The sequence below is a fragment of the Rhizoctonia solani genome, chromosome 3 (genome assembly GCF_016906535.1).
Source record: "Rhizoctonia solani chromosome 3, complete sequence".
NCBI classification, from domain to species: Eukaryota; Fungi; Basidiomycota; class Agaricomycetes; order Cantharellales; family Ceratobasidiaceae; genus Rhizoctonia; species Rhizoctonia solani.
In genome coordinates this window covers 642,167-660,914 of record NC_057372.1, presented here as the reverse complement: position 1 = coordinate 660,914, position 18,748 = coordinate 642,167, and the positions used below count along the sequence as shown (strand labels likewise).

The window sequence follows — 18,748 nt, the reverse complement described above, 5'->3', positions numbered from 1 at the left end:
AGACGAGAAACTACTACAGTAGTATGGTAACAAGTCGGAGCGTTCCACGCGAGCTCGAAAGAATAATCATTAATTAATGAAGAAGACAAGAAGGCCGCGCTCATTTGTGGTACGCCAAGGGATGCACCCCCTTCCTTCGCTCAAAACTCGGCGAACGAATACGCATGGGGGTCGAATCGCTCTTCTGGAGGTGGCATCGCCGAGGGTACCAGCCCAGGGATGTCCGCAGAAGCAGGCAATGGCAAGTTCGAGAAATTGCGCGTGTCCGACGCCGACAGTACTTGTGGGATTAACGGAGCCTACCGCCAACGACCCGGATCAGCCTCTGCTATGTGCCCATTGAGTAAGCTCGCAACTCACCCGAATCTCGCCTCTCTCCAGCGCGCCCCAATCTACACCCCTGAACCAAGGGTGCAACAACACGTCTTCGACTCCACCCCCGAGGTTCCCTAACCGTCGACTCCTATCTGGTTGCAAAAACTCCTGGATAAGCTCCTTGGAGCCTCGATCTAGCTCTTTAGGCCAGTAAATCTTCCCTCGCAAGATCTTGTCATAAATCCCAAACGGATTATCGTCGAAAAAGGGCGGATACCCGACCAACATCTCATAACATAATATCCCACATGCCCACCAATCGACAGCCTTGCTGTGTCCTGCAGACTGGATGATCTCGGGCGCGAGGTACTCGGGTGTACCGCACAGTGTCCACGTTCTGTCCTGGACGATCTTGGCGAATCCAAAGTCGGTGATACGAAGGTAGCCTCGATGATCGAGCAAGAGGTTTTCGGGTTTGAGGTCTCGGTAGATGATGTCGTATGCATGGAGATGGCGAAGCGCTAGCACTATGGTGCTCAAATAGAACCGGGTCACGTCGGGTGAGAATCGACCTGCTCTTCGGAGGTGGGAAAAGAGTTCGCCGCCGGGTACGTATGAGAGGAGCATGTACACGTTCAAGTGATCCTGGAACGTCGCGTATCTGTGGCATTGTTATTAGTCGCGCAGCCATATCCTGTACCAGACTCGACTCACAAGTCGACAATAAACGGATGTCTGATCCTACTGAGAATGTTTCGCTCAGAGTTGACGTGTTCTACCTGTTTAAGTCGCACGACTTCGTTCTTCTTTAACACCTTCATCGCAAAATGTTGCACTGCCCCAGGTTGGTTCGCGGCTGGCCGCAGTCGAACGAGCAGCACCCTCCAAACGTTCCGGTCCTACGAGTCCGATTAGCTATATTCACGGAGCAGACCAAGAGCAACTTACCAAGCGTGGAAACAACATCGAAATCCGTAAGTTTGACGGTCTGGCCGGCATCCTCATCCTCGACCTGGGCTTCCTTTTCCCGAGCTCTCTCCCGCTCCCTCTGCTCCTTGTCCCGCCCAGCATCGGCAACAGCACTCATCCCACTCGCCCTCCTGCTCGTATATCCGTCTTTTTCGCTCATCGGATCGGACGTGGGGCTCGGATAGAACGAGGCTACAGACTCTCGGCGCTCCTCGGAGAACGGTGTAGTCGTCTGCCAGCTCACAGCGGTGGTGGTCATATCTAGAATCTACCAGACTGCGTCGCATCAGAAAACAAATATCCTCATCTCCCCCCTTCATTCCGTTGCTCTATACTCACTCACGACGGCGACCAGAATCAAGCAACAAGTTCAGAGCAACAGCCGCCCTCTCTCTCTCCCTCTCGGTACTGTTTGCCCCTGTTTGTCCCCCCAGATCGCTCCTTTGTTCCGTTTCCTCCTGCTTCGGGCTGATGGGTGATACTTGACTTTTTTTTTGTTTGTTGTTTTTTGGTTTTTGAGAAAGGAGTCGGGTTTGGGCGGAGCTGAGATGGGATCGAGATTGAACTTTGAGAAGGATGAGCGAGGGTAACGAGTGTTCAGCGACCGGATGCATATGGGGGCGTGTGGTACGTCATGGTTTGTGGTTGTTTATGGTGTACCTATATCATCATAAGATTCGTAAAACCTTGTGAGTTCTACTGCAACCCCCTGGCGCACATTCGTGCAGCGTCGCGAATGTTCTGTAATGGTCGGCGCGTCAACTCGACTCTGGTGGGATGAGCCAACTCTGGATTTGACCCTGCGCCAATGCAAAGTGATTATCCAAGACTGCGTGAAATGCACTCCAAACGCTGAATAGAGCTGAATACCTCGAATTACCTCGATGGTAACATAAGGTAAAGTTCCACGCCTACTGGCGCTATGCACCAGACTGTGCCCCGCCAATCCTCCACATGTAAATATACAGGTGTGGGCTATACCCCGATCGGATTTCGCCTTTTTATGGTTGCCTTGCATTGACCAACTACCAAGAGCCTGGCATGTTGGACCAATATATGGTTCTTGGAAGCACGTCTTCAGTATCGGAATGAAAATCATCAATTCTCGTGGGATATCTGTGTGTAGAATTCTATCCCATTTTGAGGTCGCCCACAGGGTAAATTCAACGTTTACTCCATCTCCTATCAATAAAAAGGCACATAAATAACAAGAACTTCAGTTGCATATCACACATTTTCCAAGACCGGGAATATACATCCAACAAGGCGGTCGCATCTTCGGATACGCACGAGCCTATACCCAATCCCATCCTCCAAAATGAGCATAATCTAACCCAGAAATCACACCGTTCGCACGCTGAACATTCAATTTCGAACTACAGCGCAACCCACACACACCCCACTGACATTCCCTTTGGCGGGTGGCATATTTTAGTCATAGTATTCAGCGGGATTGGCGCGAGCCACGGTGTCGCGGTCCGAAATTAACGACTGCCCTTGAGGCTCGGCCCGTTTTCGAAATCTCAGATGGCCTCGCTGGAGGAGCCTAGTCTCCAATTCTCCAATAGTATTGCTTTGGGTTTAAATACAGGTACAAAGTATTATCCCATCGCGGCTAAGCTCACCTAATTTAGTAGACTAGCGCGAATCTCCTGTTCGCGCGTCTGCGGCTTTGCGGACCCTCGTAGTACCTTACCATATCCATGTGTCTTCCTTATTGATGTGGGTTGGGCATAAAAACTGACTTGGAGAAGAGAACATACTTCAATCCAGCCATACCTCCATAGTCCCCCCCCCCCTTGCTTATCCCTCCATTATCCAACCTAAGCTTCCTCACCATGCATATGGACTTTGTACAGTCCTGGCCGTGAAACACTAGGCATAGGTCAAACCGTGTGTTCTACTTCTCTTATCTTACCCGATATTCTCACGCTAACGTTTGCTTAAAGATGATAATGGGCATCACATATTTACTAGAAGTTGCTGGGCTCGTCCCCATCCACTTCTATAGCTTTACTGCGCAACGGCTTTGCACGTGTTATACTTCTAAAGTTATTACATTGTTTCTTTTGTTTTATTTTTTGCTTATTTAGTCGAATAAAAAAGAGGGCTGTCGATCCGATGTCGGTGTAAACCACTCCTCCGCTGCTCCTTTTAAGATATACTTTGCACTTACTGCGATGTGATTCCGCATGATTCAGAGCGCATATACTTCGGTTACACCTTTCGTTCTAGATCCTTTTGTATAGCGCTATTCAAGGCCTAGAAGTATGCGGGGTACAATTTACAATCACCTTACCATTTTACGCGCCATGCCTAATTTAAGCATACATGTGCACAACACTTCATGGTATACTAAACCAACACCTTGTATAGCAAAAACTGTGAGGACCTGATTGGCAAAGCAGGAGTTTTCAAGCTGATCCTGATCAACAGGGTGCGCACATTTGATGCAATGTGCGGTCGATCAGCACGCGATCGCTCGGACTTGGCTTACCATGACCGGGATTTGCATAGTTACACATCCCGGGAATCTTACAGACCTTTTCGTATTCCCGGTTGCATTCCTTGTTTGTGGTGCACTATACAGCTGCTAGCGTGGGAGGGAGCATTACACGATGTCAACGTAGGATGTTATGCGCGCAACTCTAGTATAGATTTCATCCATCGCGTGCATTGTTCGCATTAGACGAAAGGTATATTATAGAGAGGCGACGAGCTCAATGGTGGCATAGCACTTCAGGCAGCCTCTTGTTCTTACCTTTTGTATATAGTCATGTCCGAGCAAACCCAGTGAGCCCAAGATACTTATGGGGGGACGCTGATTACTAATAACCACCCATAGAACTATCCCAGGGCAAAAGATCAAGCCCGTAGTTCAAGCGCCGCCTACTCAAGGCTAGGTAGGCTCTTCACAACGATCGATTGAACATCCCTGAGTATTTCCCTTTCAGACTTTACGATCCCATTATTTCACCTCGAGTTGAATTGTATTTTACTGTATTCGCGAGCGTGGTTACAAGTTCGAGTTGGATGTGACCTCGCCCGTGTCTACATCTAGCCTATTTTCGGTTGATTTGATTTGATTACTTTCTTGATGTGCATATACAGAAGTACTGAAATGTTTGTTCGGAACATCCGCGTTTGATCTATTCGGAGGTCAATTAGACATGTGCCATAAAGTCGGGCCACCCCTTATCACCCAGCGTCTGACCTACTAGCACGAAAACTAAACCTCACCATGAGAATGCATTGTCCTGACCATCAGTGCCCGATGCCTGCCGGTTATAACCACTAACAACTAACTACTAGATAGCATATATCCTTGAATCTTCGGTTACCCAATCGCGAGTCATACTTAAGCCTGTATACTTTGAGCCCTGGCTTGGCCCAACGCGCTTAAATAACCTGGGCTTCTCCCATAGCAATCTTGGTTTTGATATTTTGTATGTGCGGAGCTCATCGTACATACGACATTCCATACATTAAGTACAAGGAAACGAATGAAGCATAGCAAAAATTTGTAGATGCGCATGGATTAGATCTCATCGGTTGGTCGTTACATACAGTAGCTAAAGGTGGGCTTGGTACAAACGCGGCCTCAGTAGCCCCTAACCCCTGAGGTATGATCATTCACGTGATCGTATTGGCGAACCCCTCTGAACCACGTAAAGCCTGGTGTGACTAAATGAGCACAAAGCTGTGATGTCCTTGATGGTGGCTGCATCCACCACAAATACTGTTTAAGGGGCCCCAACATCAGTAATAACTTGAACACAAGGTATTCGCGTAGCTCCCACAGCTTTCACGAATCTTAGGAGCCCTCGGATCCGGAAGTTCAAGCTATTCTCCTGGTGTATGTGAGTTTATATACTGAACGCTGTGAATAATTGACACCATGACAGTAAATCTCAGAACCCGCTCCTGGGTGAATTAGACTATGCTTCTGATGGTGCCACCCACCATGCGGGTTCTATCTTCGTTTACTATACTTGTGCTCCTCCGGTCTAACGCTGGTCGAAAACTCAGGGGTCACGATTATGCTTATCCAAGCTAAAGTGATTCAATAGTGTTGATATCTAGTTCTACACGCGTGGGACTCGAGGGATCTGAAACGGCAAGGGCTCCGCAGTTATGGGCACTGGTATTCCCAAAAGTCCGGTGATCTTACCATGACCGCACCATCAGAACAGTCTCTGAGACAGAATTCGAAGGAGCGCATCGAATTTTTGGTAACCTGGAGCTCGAAAACGTGCAAGTTCACTTTGATAGCACATATATAGCATCATGCCGTACATCTTCAAGGGCGATCTCATCTCGATATCACCTCGCTGTGTAGGTCATGTGTACTTTTCCACTCGACCTACATCAACTCTAATTGGCCGGCGTCAGTTGCGGGGCAGTGAGGCGCTCAATGTTCGATAGCCCCTTACTTTATCCTTACAACGCGTCTAAATGCTGGCGCGCGACCACGCGGGAAAAGGCCCTTGCACCTCATACATATATATACTCAGCGTAAACGTTTAAGTTGTCCTAACTCACTCTTATCCACACCTTCAGCGTACGAACCAGGTGCTCAAAGAGTAAAAGTTAATATGTCTAGTCCCATGTGAGTTTATTGGATTCGTATAACTTGAAGTGACGTCTGACTTGGTAGCATCAGTGACCTCCCTATGTGAGCGATGGGTTTATATACAGGCTTCGGAACTTAAACTAATGGGTTTTATCTTGCAGTATCGCATACAAGAGGAATAAAACTCATAATGTAGGCACCAGTGGGAGTCAAGGTTCTGGTCAGGGTACAAACCAAGTCCAGATCCAAGCTGAAAGTCAACCTCGAGTCCAAGGCCCAAATTGAACAGGACTGGGGGTCTAGGGCGAGATCGTCAACAGAAGTATTAAATTTAAATACTAGTGAAAATACAGTTCATCACATTGAAGACTTAAGACTATCAGATGCGTACTTGACAACTGTAGATTTACTACAATATTCTACTGTAGTTTCGAAAGAATGTTATGGTGACTTGTCGCAGGTAGTCTATTCGAATCTAAAACATACATATGCCAATAGATTTGTTGACAAAAACTTGGCTCATCTCCTGGGACTTACAAGCATGAGCCTGTGGTATAAATTCCGAAGTCTCCGCAATGACAGGACGCCTCTGTTGACATTTAATGGAATGGGTGACAACATTAAGATTCATACCCATGTACTCTATCGTTTAGGCGTCTGTTACGCACCTAGAGGCGCTATTGGCATCAGATCGCTGTCAATAATATTGCCTGGAGCCTAACCATCTCCCTCAACACATAAATTTCCTTTTTGCTTGTTCTCTTCCATGGCAGCTGTGAGCTCGAGAAGGCATGCATTTAAGCAGCATGTACTACGTCACCCCTCCTCATGTCGATTTCAGCTACTATGTATCTGGATTGGAAATTTGCCAATCTCTTTGAATGTGTTCAAGGTTTGTTAGCAGAAGATTGCGCCAAGCTAAATAGGCTCCGATTCTGGTCAAAGGATCCCGAAGATGACAACTACGGTTTACTCAGATGACTACGGGTCCTATGAAGGGCACAATGGATTTGGCTTACATAGTCTTTTGTCACTCAAGTTAGTGTCCAACTAATACGCATATATACCCAGTGTTATTCTAAGTCTGGAATTTCTAGCACCCCAAACCTCGTCAATTCATATAAACCTTTTCCCTAAATATAGCTAGTGAGACTATCCGAAATGACTTACTTGGCTGATCTACTGTAGCATACAGATAAACCCCGCTTGGTAGGGTTGCTCACAATTGCCACCCTAGTGATGTTAGTCTTCACAGGCCCAGGCCCCACGTATGTCGTAGTCATTTGATAACCTTTCGAAAAGGTGCTAAAGCACACATATACGAGGCGTAGGGTTCAGACAGCGTCCGCGTCTATCGAGCGTCTAAGCAGGTAGAGGGAGAATAAAATCCCAGACGAGCGCTTCGTGTAGCTTGAAACCAACCCAATCCCCCTGATTCGCGGAGTGCGTTGAGTACTCGCTCTTTGATACACCCATACCCACCCAATAGTTTTTTTAGTGGAAAGTCACTATATATAGGAGGTAAGCTCGGGTTTCCCTATGAATCTCATTATTTTGCTAAATTTCTTGTTCGATGATAGAAATATGGAAGATCTCCCTGAGTGTGTCTTAATTCTGTTGTCAAGTTAATTTACTAAGTAAACTAGTTTCGACTATTGGTACAAGGGAAAAGTGGACCGGCCGGCGGAGGAGTGTCCATCAGCGGCTAGGGGTGATACTTGCGCTCCATCTCCTGGACTCTTAAAATACGGGCTGATTTGCGTGGCATTTATTTTAGTAGGGATGGGCTTGAAGTGCAATTTCATGTATTAGTAGTGTTGATGTATAATGGGAAAGCGGGATTGATTCCCGTCTCGGTGGCCACGTGATATCGACGACACAACGACGTGTCTCGATTCACCACTACTTTGGTCTCAGCTTTACCACCTTCCGTCACTGAATGCTAAGTCTAAACTAAAAGTATCTAAAAAGGCAGAGAAATCCTACAAGTTCTAGCATGGAAGACAAATATACTCCAGGTTGGGATGGGCGCTCGCACACGCACATTGTATACTCGGAGATCATATCGGTAACGTCAGTAATGCGCAAGAATTCTCGATGGGCCGTAAATGCCGGTATACAACGGAGACGAGATGCGCAACTTGCGACTAATATGGGCCTCCGGCGGGGAGCTTTGGATAATCAACCACGTTCACCAGGTCCAAGGCGCGAGGTAGACCTAATGGGCGGGTTCGAATACTTGAAGCGAAAAATAAGAGATGTACAAGGTGAGTGCCATGCTATTACCCATGGATATCACGCTGAGAAATACAGATGTACACGAGATACCGATCATTGAGATTCTCGAACCATTTGTTGCGGTAATAAGTACTCCTACCTCCACAGGACCGATCACGACCGCAGCACTCAATGCGATCAACAACTTCTTTGTCAACGGAGTGATGGTACCAGACCAATCCATTATACCGTGTCTTTCCGAGCTCAGCGGTGCCCTGTCGCGCTGCGTTTTTGAACCAAGTGATTCAGGGCGAGATGAAGCAGTACTCCTCAAGATAATCGCTGTTATTCAAGATTTTATATGTAGCCCATGTGGCACTCGTATCAGTGATGTTGAGGCCTGTGAAATGTTGGAAAAGGTATTGACTATATGCTGCCAAATGCGGTCGAGTGGTAGGCGACTAGTTGCTGGCTTGAAATCTGATAGATTTACCCCTTGATTCTTTGTAGAGGTCTTGCGTAGAACAGCGGAAGCAAATATGCAAACAATAATTCGGGAGATATTTGGTCGGCTTCGTAAATTAGATCCAGTTACGGAAGAACAGCGTATGCGACAGGAAGAAGAAGAGGCCAGCGCAGACATGAGGCTAACACTCTCACCGACCATAGTAACGAATTCGCTTCCGGGAGCTGATGGTGGTGTATTAGATCAAGCTCATACACCAGCTCCACATGAAGCTGAAGCTGAACGTAAGCGGTCGTCGCTGAAATGATAGGCGGTTGATAAACATACTTTCATAGCCCATCCTTATGGATTACCGACCGTTGCTGAAGTCCTTCGAGTGCTGATCAACCTACTCGACCCCAATGACCAGCAACATACGGACACTATTCGTCTTACGGCTTTGGGCATCATCACTGCTGCCCTATGCACATGTCTACCGAACCCCAACCCAGAAACTTCAGAAAAACAATTATCCCCTTATATTCTGATGCAGTTCCCCTCGCTTGTTACGTTGCTTGCCGATCGTGGGTGTCGCCATCTATTCTTACTCGCCCGAGCAGAGGCACCTGCATTACGACTCGCCGCCTTCAAAGCCATTGCAACTTTGTTCGAAGTCGCACGACCGAGCCTAAAGCTACAGAGAGAACTATTCTTATCTTTTCTGGTGGCTAGACTAGAGCCGGTAGGTCCTATTTTTGACGGTAGGTCACCTGGGAGACTTGGCACGGAGACGCCAACTGGAGGACCACGACCAAGCACCCCGGCCCTAGGCACACCAAAAACGCCCAGCCTAGGCACTCCCAAAGCCGGGGCCGTGTCGGGGAACGTCGAGCCTGAGCTGCGAGAATTAATGCTCGAAGTTTTGATTCTCTTGTCGAGGGAGCCAAGTTTCATGGTAGATCTATGGGCTAATTACGATTGCGATGTCAATTGTGAGGATATATTTGAAAGGCTTATTGGGTTTCTAGCTAAGGTACGCCTCTCTGGATGTTTTAGGAAGTGGACGTTTACTGAGGCATTCCTCCACCATCACTAGTCTACATACCCACTGATGGGAATCGGGGGACAGCAACAATATGCCTCAAGACTATTGGCATTAGATATGCTCTTGGCGTATGTAGATCGAATGCATGCACGAGCCGAAGCACCGGATGTGAGCACCAGCATAGGTCAACTATGAAAGCTGGTTTTGACATAGATCCTTAATTACTAAAGGCCGCTAGCAACTGGACCAATGTGCGTCTTCTGTGGTCTAATTATACACCGTTTCTGATGGCCGTATATTATAGAATAATATGACGCCCGATTCTTTGCTTCATACAAAATCGCAGAAGCTACTTGTGCTTACAGCTGCACAAAAGTTCAACGAAAAGCCTAAGAAAGGCGTCGCATTCATGCTCGAGAATGGGCTAGTGGACTTCCGGACGGAGGAGTCAGATGTACTTGCGGAAAAGTCAGAGGAAGCCATCCAAACTGAAAAGGAGAAACCCAAGCCAGCCGACCCAAAGAGCCTGGCACGCTTCCTGAAGAATTGCCCCAGATTGGATAAAAAGGTCTTAGGGGAGTATATATCCCATCTTGATAACCCAGAACTATTGAAGGAGTTTATTGGACTCTTCGATTTTCGAGGAGTGAGTATCACAGTCGCTGGAATATCTATGCCAAAATAGTTGACACAGAGTAGAAACCGATTGCTGACGCCATGCGGGAACTATTGGAGTCTTTCAGACTACCAGGAGAGGCTCAGCCCATTGCACGCATAACTGAAACATTTGCGAAGCGGTTTTTCGCATGTGAGCCACGTAGGTATCCTATACTGCATATTTTGACCTCGGTGCTGATCAAGTATGTGGAAATAGCGGGTATCAAGTCGGAGGATGCGGTCTTTGTGTTGTCTTATTCAGTTATTATGTTGAATACTGACCTACACAATCCTCAAAACCGGGTATGTTATTTGGTTTGATACTAGTACTTTATGAACTGAAGCCCCGATAGAAACGGATGACTATAACCGACTACCAGAAGAACCTCAAGGGTGTCAATGATAACACTGATTTCGACCCTGAATATTTGGTGAGTACTGAGCTAGTCGCGCTGGAATGTACAATTAAAAATAGAACAAAGCAAGCTATTTATGACAGTCTACGAAAACGAGAGATCGTGATGCCGGAGGAACATACTGGCCAGCTTGGGTTTGATTATGCATGGAAAGAACTCTTGTTACGATCGAAATATGCAGGTAAGTGGTCGAATACCGACCAGGCTACCATGACTGGTAAAACACGTGTTACGCAGGAGAATACATAGTCTGCAACACCTCGGCCTTCGACAAGGACATGTTCGAGCTCACATGGCAACCTGTCATCCAAGCTATCGCTTTTGCTTTCACCAATATAGACGACGACTATGTAATTGAACGAGCGATTGCCGGATTCCGTCAATGTGCGACACTGGCTGGTTACTTTAAACTTCCCGAGGTGTTCGATTTTGTTGTTGGGCAGTTATCACAAGCAACTGGACTCTTGGGTAGTCCAATGCTAAGCCGTTCAACTGTCTATCCAATCGTGCAAGTGGAAGGGCAGAACGTAACCGTCTCTCCCTTGTCTGTCAAGTTCGGGACGAACTTAAAGGGTCAACTTGCTGCGGTAGTGCTATTCAACATTGCGAATGGCAACGGAAACGCAATTCGAGAGGGATGGGGACAGGTAATGATCATGGCGCGCATTCATCCAGAGTTAACTGACTGTATACCCAGGTGTTTGAAATGTTTGAAACACTATTCTTCCACTCACTTCTCCCAATGCGCATGCTCCAAATGGAAGATTTCCTCGGAGGTGTCTCAATGATACCATTACAAGGCGGCCCTGCTCTCACCCCGGCTCAGAATCGCTCCGACACTGGACTCCTGTCAGCACTATCTTCATATTTGCTCACGCCTTATGGGTCCGGCTCCGAGAATGTCATGTCTCAACCGAATGACGAAGATATTGAAAATACGATGAGTGCTATTGACTGTGTGACTTCCTGCCAGTTAGACGAACTATACGGACAGATCATGTGGGTGATATCTGGTCACCAAATTCATAGAGCTGACAGTGCTTGGTATTGATAGGTCGCTTGAACTCCCGGCATTAGTTGCTGCGATGAAGGCTTTACAAGCCTTGGCGGATAGGCGTGCTTCGTTAAAGGTGCCTCCTGCAGATGAGGCGCCAACTGGTCCGACAACTCCAGTTGACCCCTCGCCGTCAGAGAATCAACTTCCCTACGATCCCACTTCAGTGTTCCTGTTGGAGACAATGGTCAGCATAGCTGTGCAGACCTCCAGTCATATTGAAGAGACCTGGTAAGTCGTCATTCAGTACTATACGTTAACACTAACTTTCACAGGCCTATCGTGTTTGAGCATTTGTCAATGATTCTATCATCTTCGATAAACTACAGTGTGTTGTTAGTGGAGCGAGCCGTTGTCGGACTTCTCCGACTGTGCCGCATTGCGGCCAACCAGGTAAACATATTCAGCAGCCGCATTTATCCAAGTATTCAATCACAACGTAGCCGAGCCTGAGGGACCAGATTTACATTCGCTCGATACCCTTGGGGGACTCCCCACCAGTCTTCAACGCGGTCACAGAACAGATTGTTGCTGGCCTGGCACTGCTAGTTCAAGAACATCCAACCATCATATCGTAAGCGACATCTAACACACGGCGTCGGACACTTACATTTCTTCCAGCTCTCAAACCGAATGGGCATTAGTCTTTAGCCTCCTCCGCGGTTCCATTGTAAATGCTGAAGCATCCAAGACGGCGCTCGACTTATTAGTTCAGATCGCCTCGACCCCTGAACGCGTGTCTTCCGATAATGTGAACGGGCTCATTACATCTCTTGAAGAGTTTGCGATCGCCGCAGGAGCTGGCGTAGCCGGCAGCGACAGAGGCAGGCACGCGCACCACCACCACCTCTCCAATCGTAAGTTTTCGCGTCTCCAAGTAAACACGCTGTGATCGAACTATACGCTCAGGAACCCAACCGTTGAGCGTGGCGTCAAGGCCATCGCAACCCTGGCAGAGCTCAAGAAGGCAATTACCGATCTGGGTCTCTCTCAAGACGGTAAGTTCGCAATCCAGGCCAACAAGCTCAATGTTCACCGTTTGTTCAGCCTACTGGTCCATCTGGATCAACTTGCTCTCCGTTTTGGGAAGGCAGAGTGTGAATCCATGCCAAGATGTACGACACGCGTCGCTCGGACACCTCCAGCGCATCCTACTGGGCACGCAAGAACCTGATGAGCGCTCGGCCGAGATATTCGACAGGGTCGTGTTGCCGATGGTTGAGGAATTGCTAAACCCACCAGTCGTGGCGCGTGATCCGGAAGGATTCACGGAGACCAAGTTGCGCGCGTCTGCGTTGTTGTGCCGCTCGTTTTTGCATTTGCAGGCTCACCCTGAGAGTCTGAACCTGCAGACCAAGGTGCTTTGGTTGAAGATTATCGATGTCATGCGAGGGTTCTTGAAGACTGGACGGAGAGACCAACTTGCAAGTACACGTTTAATTGCCAAGACTCATAAACTAAAATTACTTTTTCAGGCTGAAGCGATTCCTGAATCTCTCAAGAACGTATTACTTGTACTCAATGCGAGCGGTATACTTCTCTCTCCAACATCACCCGACACTCGGACCGAGCTCCAACAGGAACTATGGCACGACACCGTGCTTAGGATAGACGAGTTCTTACCTGGACTCATGGAAGACCTCTTTCCCCCCCCCACCCCCACCTCCACAGTCTGAACCACAACCAGTTCCAGCAGCTCCGAGCTGCTCCAGAACCATAGCGCTCTCGCATGAACCAACAATGTAATGTAATACAAAGCCGTAAGAGAAGGGACAAAAAAAAGTAGAACCAAATGCATTTCTGGCTACGCTACCTCGGGCCTATAAGTCCAACCAAAACTTTCGGATTCAAGACACACAGGAGGGGATGTTTAGAGTCACATGCGACAGAAGATAAGGAAAAGAAGCACAGCGCGCCCTCGTACACAAAAAAAAGGGGGAGGAGTATATAAAAGCTAAAGCCAACGAAAGAGGGTTCCGATAACAACACACAAGAGTCAAAACGAATAACACAAAGGAAACAACTTGGTCAAGTCAAAAGAGCGTGCGTGAGTGTGAGAAATAATTACGGAGAAAACGAGTGCAAGGATCTAGGGATGTGGGGAGTTTTGTGGGGAGGTACTATGAGAATCCTTCGGCGGGGCCTTCAAGTATGGTAGTTTCATATAGTCGGCAGCTGAACACATAGTTAGTATACAAAAAAAAGTCTACCAGTCGGACTCACTGTTCATATGCACCGTGTTCCCCCACCAATCGATCGAGCCCTTGTCCCAACGGGAATTGTATACAAAAGAAAATAAAAAGAACCGAAACGATGGTGCCTATATCAATTGGTCAGTCATGATGCGTTCTGCCCACTCGATAGGGAACACAACTCACCGAATCGAGCGCGGCGCTAAGCGCATAGTTAAACTTGGACCACCACCTAAAGTTACGCCTGCGCACAACATACTCTAACACCCCAAATCGCACATCAGTCTCTGCTTGAATAACAAGAAGACAGACAACGTGTGGAACTTACGGAACAAAAACCCAATGACAAACCAACTGGAATAGTTGATACCCGTCGCGGGAGGTATCCACATTGGCCCGTTGAGCAAGACGGGCATGTTACGTATCGAAGTCGAGACTGGGGAACTTGCGTTGCCAGAGCCAAAACGGAATCGGGATTATCGCGCCAAAGAGCAGGGCGTACAGCTGAGGATGGTACGTCGCGCCTTGGCCGAATGTACGTGTCGGACCGATGAGACCCCTAAATGGCTGTTAGCTTCGGTTTTGAGATAATATCGTTGTCGGGCGAGAGCGTTCATTGCAGAGTGGGGGGAGGGAGGGGGTTGTGTCTGAAAAGGAGTAACAGCAACTCACCAAACAGCCGACGCGGTAAAATACACGCGGTTATGCGGACACGTCAACTTTTGCGGCTGAGTGTCCTTGCATATATCCTTCACATTACGAAACATCCATTCTTTTACTCCCACTTGGACAAACGCCGACATGAGCGTCGAGACCATCTGGACCATAAACGTCGCCCTCGGGGAAACCTTGATATAATGCCCCAGCTTGAGGTCCTGCACAAACGTGAGTGCCTCTGCGAGAGACTGGACCGCGTAAGACTTGAATATCTGTCATGATCTCTCTGTTAGTTGAAAGAAAAAAGAAGAAAGCCCGTCCCCCCTCCCTCCCCCAAGACTTGGGACGGATGAACAAAAACAACTGACCATGTTCGGCAACGGCTTCCCGGGGATCAAGCTCCCAGGAATAACCTCGGCCAGCAAATTAATGTTCAACGGCTGACCCGTCATCGCATACACGTATGCAATAGGCACGATGTACACCGTCGGAAGCAACAAGGAAAACGGCATCCCCCACCAGGGCATACCCGTCGGCCACACCAGCGCCGAGATCATGGCGAGGGCGAAAAAGATCGCGAGCGAGAGGAGGTACCACCAGTCCGGGACTTCGGGGTAGTGACGCATCAGTCGGGCGTGCACGTCGTCTTCTTCAATGCGCAGGTTTTTGATACCCGCCAGCAGAGTTGGGCCGTGGTAGAGGATGGTGTGGACGAGGACGGCGGTGGAGATGGAGAATGCGAGGAGGTAGGTGATGGCGTATGTTGCTGGGAGGTAGAGCCTGGAGTATTCTTCATAGGCCGTTACGTTGAGCGAGTGGTGTTCAATGTCGATGACACGGAGGATGTCGTAGGATTTCCCAAAGCGGTCGTATGGCCCGCCGGTAGACATGGGGAGGTAAGCAAAGTTCCAGACCTGGAGTTCAAGTCAGCGTGGATGCTGCGAGGAGACAAGGAAACGACCCACATTTTTGTAGTACATGATAGGAGCCAGGATCCAGTAGAAAATGATGAAACCGAGCATGACGTGCACCTCGGCCCACCAGGAACCATCAACGGCGAACCGATGTATGCTATCTGAGACCAGTCAAAGGTAAGAACACCCATGCCCAGGCCGGAATATACACCAAACAACTGGTTAATCTTGAGGTCCCCTGCCATCCAAAATAAAATTAGATCCCCGCAACAACTTGCAACATCCGTCTATGTGCACTCACTCGGACGGAACCAACATATCCACGAAAACGCCGACAAGGCCGTGAACAAAAACCCGGCAAAAACTGCCAAAAACGCGCCGGCGGACACATAGAGGAAGAACTTGAATCGGTGATTCCGCCCGCGCAGGCTCGTCGTCTTCGGCGTGAAGAGTGTTGAGGAGGGTGCACACGACGAGGTTTTGTGGCCAGATCATCGATGCGGGTTGAACCAGGTACCGACGGCACATTCCGGCGAGACCAAAGCCGGTTAATTGGGTCGCAATCATTAGGCAGATGCTCCAACTTGGAGGCGTCAAGTCCAGGTAAGATTGGGCGCAAAAAAGAGGTGCTTACCCAACTCCGAGCCTGATATTGTAAAATTCTTCGGCAGCGATAATGACGTTCATTGCATACCCGGGTGCGGTGGCTACGTTGCTCATGATGTACAACAAGACGTGTTCCTGGTGACCGACAAGTTAGCAACTGTATGCGCAACATGAAATTGCACAAATCAAGTGGATTATCCAAACTCGGACTTGGTAATTCGGTACGGCGAAATCAGCCCGCAGGGAGCGTTGTGATATTGGTCGTCAGATGTAAGCCAGGGACGGGAATTTAGTGTTCCTTGCGCCCGCATCCATCCTATCCGCCCCCGCCCTTGTCCTCTGTTTCTTGTCCAATCACTGCCTGCCTCCTGCGCCACTGCCTCGCCTTGCAAACCCCCACCCCTTCCTCCTCTAATACACCTGGCCATTCCTTGGGCTTGGCATTTGACAGAGCTCCATCGCTGTCTAGGATTGCTTGGCAATCTAACCGAGATAGCGCCCGCGTGCAACGCTCTGTGCACATAGCAAACATTCCCGAAACTCACCTTGATATTGAACGGCCCAGGATTGAAAGAAAATGTTCCACCTCCCAACCAACGCGGAACCTGATAGTCGTATATGGGTAGAGCAAATGCAAGGAATTTTCCGATGGGGTAGGCAATGAGTCTGGTGTCAAAAATTCATTAGAGCCGTGTGTGTACGAGAGAGCAGAGGGCACAAACAGCATGACAAGGGAGCCAGCGAAGGGCCGGATAGCGAAAGTTGAAAAAGGTGTTGGCGCTGGCTGCGAGCATGCACAAGAATAAACCTAAAGACCACGGTTAGTGGATGAATTTATCAAACAACAGCGAACGCACCCATGGCCCAAACACGGAAGGTAAGAGCAGGCATCTCCGGGTCGTCGATATTGGATACACTAGCCCGAACCTCGGGGTACGGCGAGTCGTCTTCTTCCTCAAGCTGGGGTTCATACTCGACGCTGAAATCGGAACGCCTGGAAGAAGTAAAGTGCAAACTACTGAGTGTTGCTCCGTCACCTGTCTTGGCGAACTTGTGATCGTGGAGTTCGCTGGGGCCAGGAGCTCCTCCATGACATGGTCGCTGGATATACTCCGCTTTGGTCTTAATCTGCCAAGTTCCGGATCGGGGTCTTCGAGCGATACGTGTACTTCCGGGGTCTTGTTCTGTCTCGGCACACGCTCTTTGAGAGTGCGCATGCGGAATGATTCGGGAGGGACGAGAGAGTCTGGAGTGTCGATGTGTCGGGCAGCGGATGGGTGGACTGGAGTAGTAGGCGGGAGAACCGGTGTGGGGGAAGAGAGAGCTGGTCGGCTGTTTGGATACGTCACCGGCTGTACACTGGCGAGGGGTGCAGTTGCGGGCTGAATATGCATTTGCTGCTGCTGCTGCTGTTGCTGTTGTTGGGCGGCTATATAAATACAAACAGAAATGAGCATGGTTGAGTATACTAAGCACATGCACGTACCTTGCTGCTCAGCGGTAGTAGGGGGCAGATAAGCAAACACATCTTCATCCTCGCTCTCATCCTCCTCATAGAGGTCCTCGCCAGCACCCGTATAGGGCCGACTGCCTGGCCCATAGGCCCATTGGGCATCTGAAGTCCATGTGCTCGCTGTCGTCGGCGTCTCTGGATACTGGTATCGTGGATCCATGTATGGCGGATGGCTGTTGCTCCCCGCCGACGAGTATGGACGAGACATTGTGGTGGTGGTTAGAAGAAGCTGCAGAATTGCACACCGTTACGTGGGTACACTCCAATCCCGAAACCGTAACTCTACTGATATCGTCCTGTTGTCAGGCACACCACGTGAATCTTCCTCACTATCTTTTTTTTTCCTCAATTATCCTTGTTTTATTTAAACATATGTTGAATTTCGTGCTCCCTAGAGTCTAGTACGACTAACCTGCCCATCATTCTCGTTCTATACATTCTCGGCACGATGCGATGCGCACGTTTCCCCCCTCGTCCAGGCACCGTGCCTTTCCTTCGCCTCGAGTCTATACTTGTAGATTTCTGCCCAGTCTGCTTATGTCCATATCGGTTATTCCCCAATCTCTTGGGAACCTCTTGGTCCATGATGCATATTCTCAACTTTGATTTATGTCCCCGACATGAGATACCCACGGAGATGACATTTTGTATTTATCCAAAGGCGCTTACCAAGGGGGCCTTTGCGTCCCTCGGTTAACCAGGTTGTTACATCAATGATGGATGCACTAGCACAACTTGAACCACCAGGCTCTAGTCTGATACCGCTACTTCGTTTACCCCCTCGCTACTTTGTTTACCCCTCCTCCCTCCCTCGCGTCATATCTTCCAACTTTCATTCACCCCCCTCGTCGTCGAGTCAAACCAGCCACATCTACCCAGATAAAACCAAAATCGCACCACACTCGAGTCGACCCATCATAGCTGTCAAACAGAAAAAAGAAAAAGAAAAGCTCCCGCAGTCAGCTCTTTCTAACAATGTTTTGTCCGATACTCCGTTAATGACAATATTACAAGTAATCAGCTGTCAATACACTCAGGCTCGATATATATCATCCAGTTTTAGTCTATGCCGCGATAACTCGGCCCGGTTTATATTGACCTGGCTCACGTAATCTAGGGTCATACTCAATCGTATACCTCTCTTCGAGAGCTACACAGGATCGAGATTGGGCCTG

The 18,748-nt window shown here is 48.7% G+C and overlaps 3 protein-coding genes across 3 annotated transcripts; 1 reads left to right on the top strand and 2 right to left on the bottom strand.

The window, feature by feature from the left end:
• Positions 1-140: 140 nt before the first annotated feature.
• RhiXN_02584 (protein kinase A) lies at positions 141-1,543 on the bottom strand (the record flags this gene model as incomplete). The annotated part of the gene is made up of 5 exons (XM_043322401.1): positions 141-299; positions 361-976; positions 1,026-1,056; positions 1,110-1,214; positions 1,264-1,543. The coding sequence occupies 5 exons, from the start codon at positions 1,541-1,543 to the stop codon at positions 141-143; spliced, it is 1,191 nt and encodes a 396-aa protein (XP_043177897.1).
• Positions 1,544-7,937: 6,394 nt separating this feature from the next.
• Positions 7,938-13,367, top strand: RhiXN_02583 (Sec7 guanine nucleotide exchange factor; the record flags this gene model as incomplete). The annotated part of the gene is made up of 19 exons (XM_043322400.1): positions 7,938-8,124; positions 8,171-8,527; positions 8,585-8,824; positions 8,876-9,552; positions 9,616-9,732; positions 9,795-9,815; positions 9,869-10,210; positions 10,264-10,381; positions 10,439-10,524; positions 10,575-10,652; positions 10,704-10,818; positions 10,875-11,284; positions 11,335-11,636; positions 11,692-11,922; positions 11,967-12,084; positions 12,135-12,265; positions 12,313-12,552; positions 12,601-12,689; positions 12,739-13,367. The coding sequence occupies 19 exons, from the start codon at positions 7,938-7,940 to the stop codon at positions 13,365-13,367; spliced, it is 4,488 nt and encodes a 1,495-aa protein (XP_043177896.1).
• Positions 13,368-13,780: 413 nt separating this feature from the next.
• Positions 13,781-17,781, bottom strand: RhiXN_02582 (OPT oligopeptide transporter protein; the record flags this gene model as incomplete). Its single annotated transcript, XM_043322399.1, has 15 exons — positions 13,781-13,866; positions 13,915-14,011; positions 14,070-14,143; positions 14,212-14,327; positions 14,386-14,442; positions 14,556-14,812; positions 14,909-15,454; positions 15,506-15,611; positions 15,756-16,037; positions 16,089-16,195; positions 16,606-16,665; positions 16,783-16,868; positions 16,918-17,020; positions 17,080-17,489; positions 17,547-17,781. 15 exons carry the CDS (start codon positions 17,779-17,781, stop codon positions 13,781-13,783), a joined length of 2,622 nt encoding a protein of 873 aa, XP_043177895.1.
• Between the last annotated feature and the right edge of the window lie 967 nt (positions 17,782-18,748).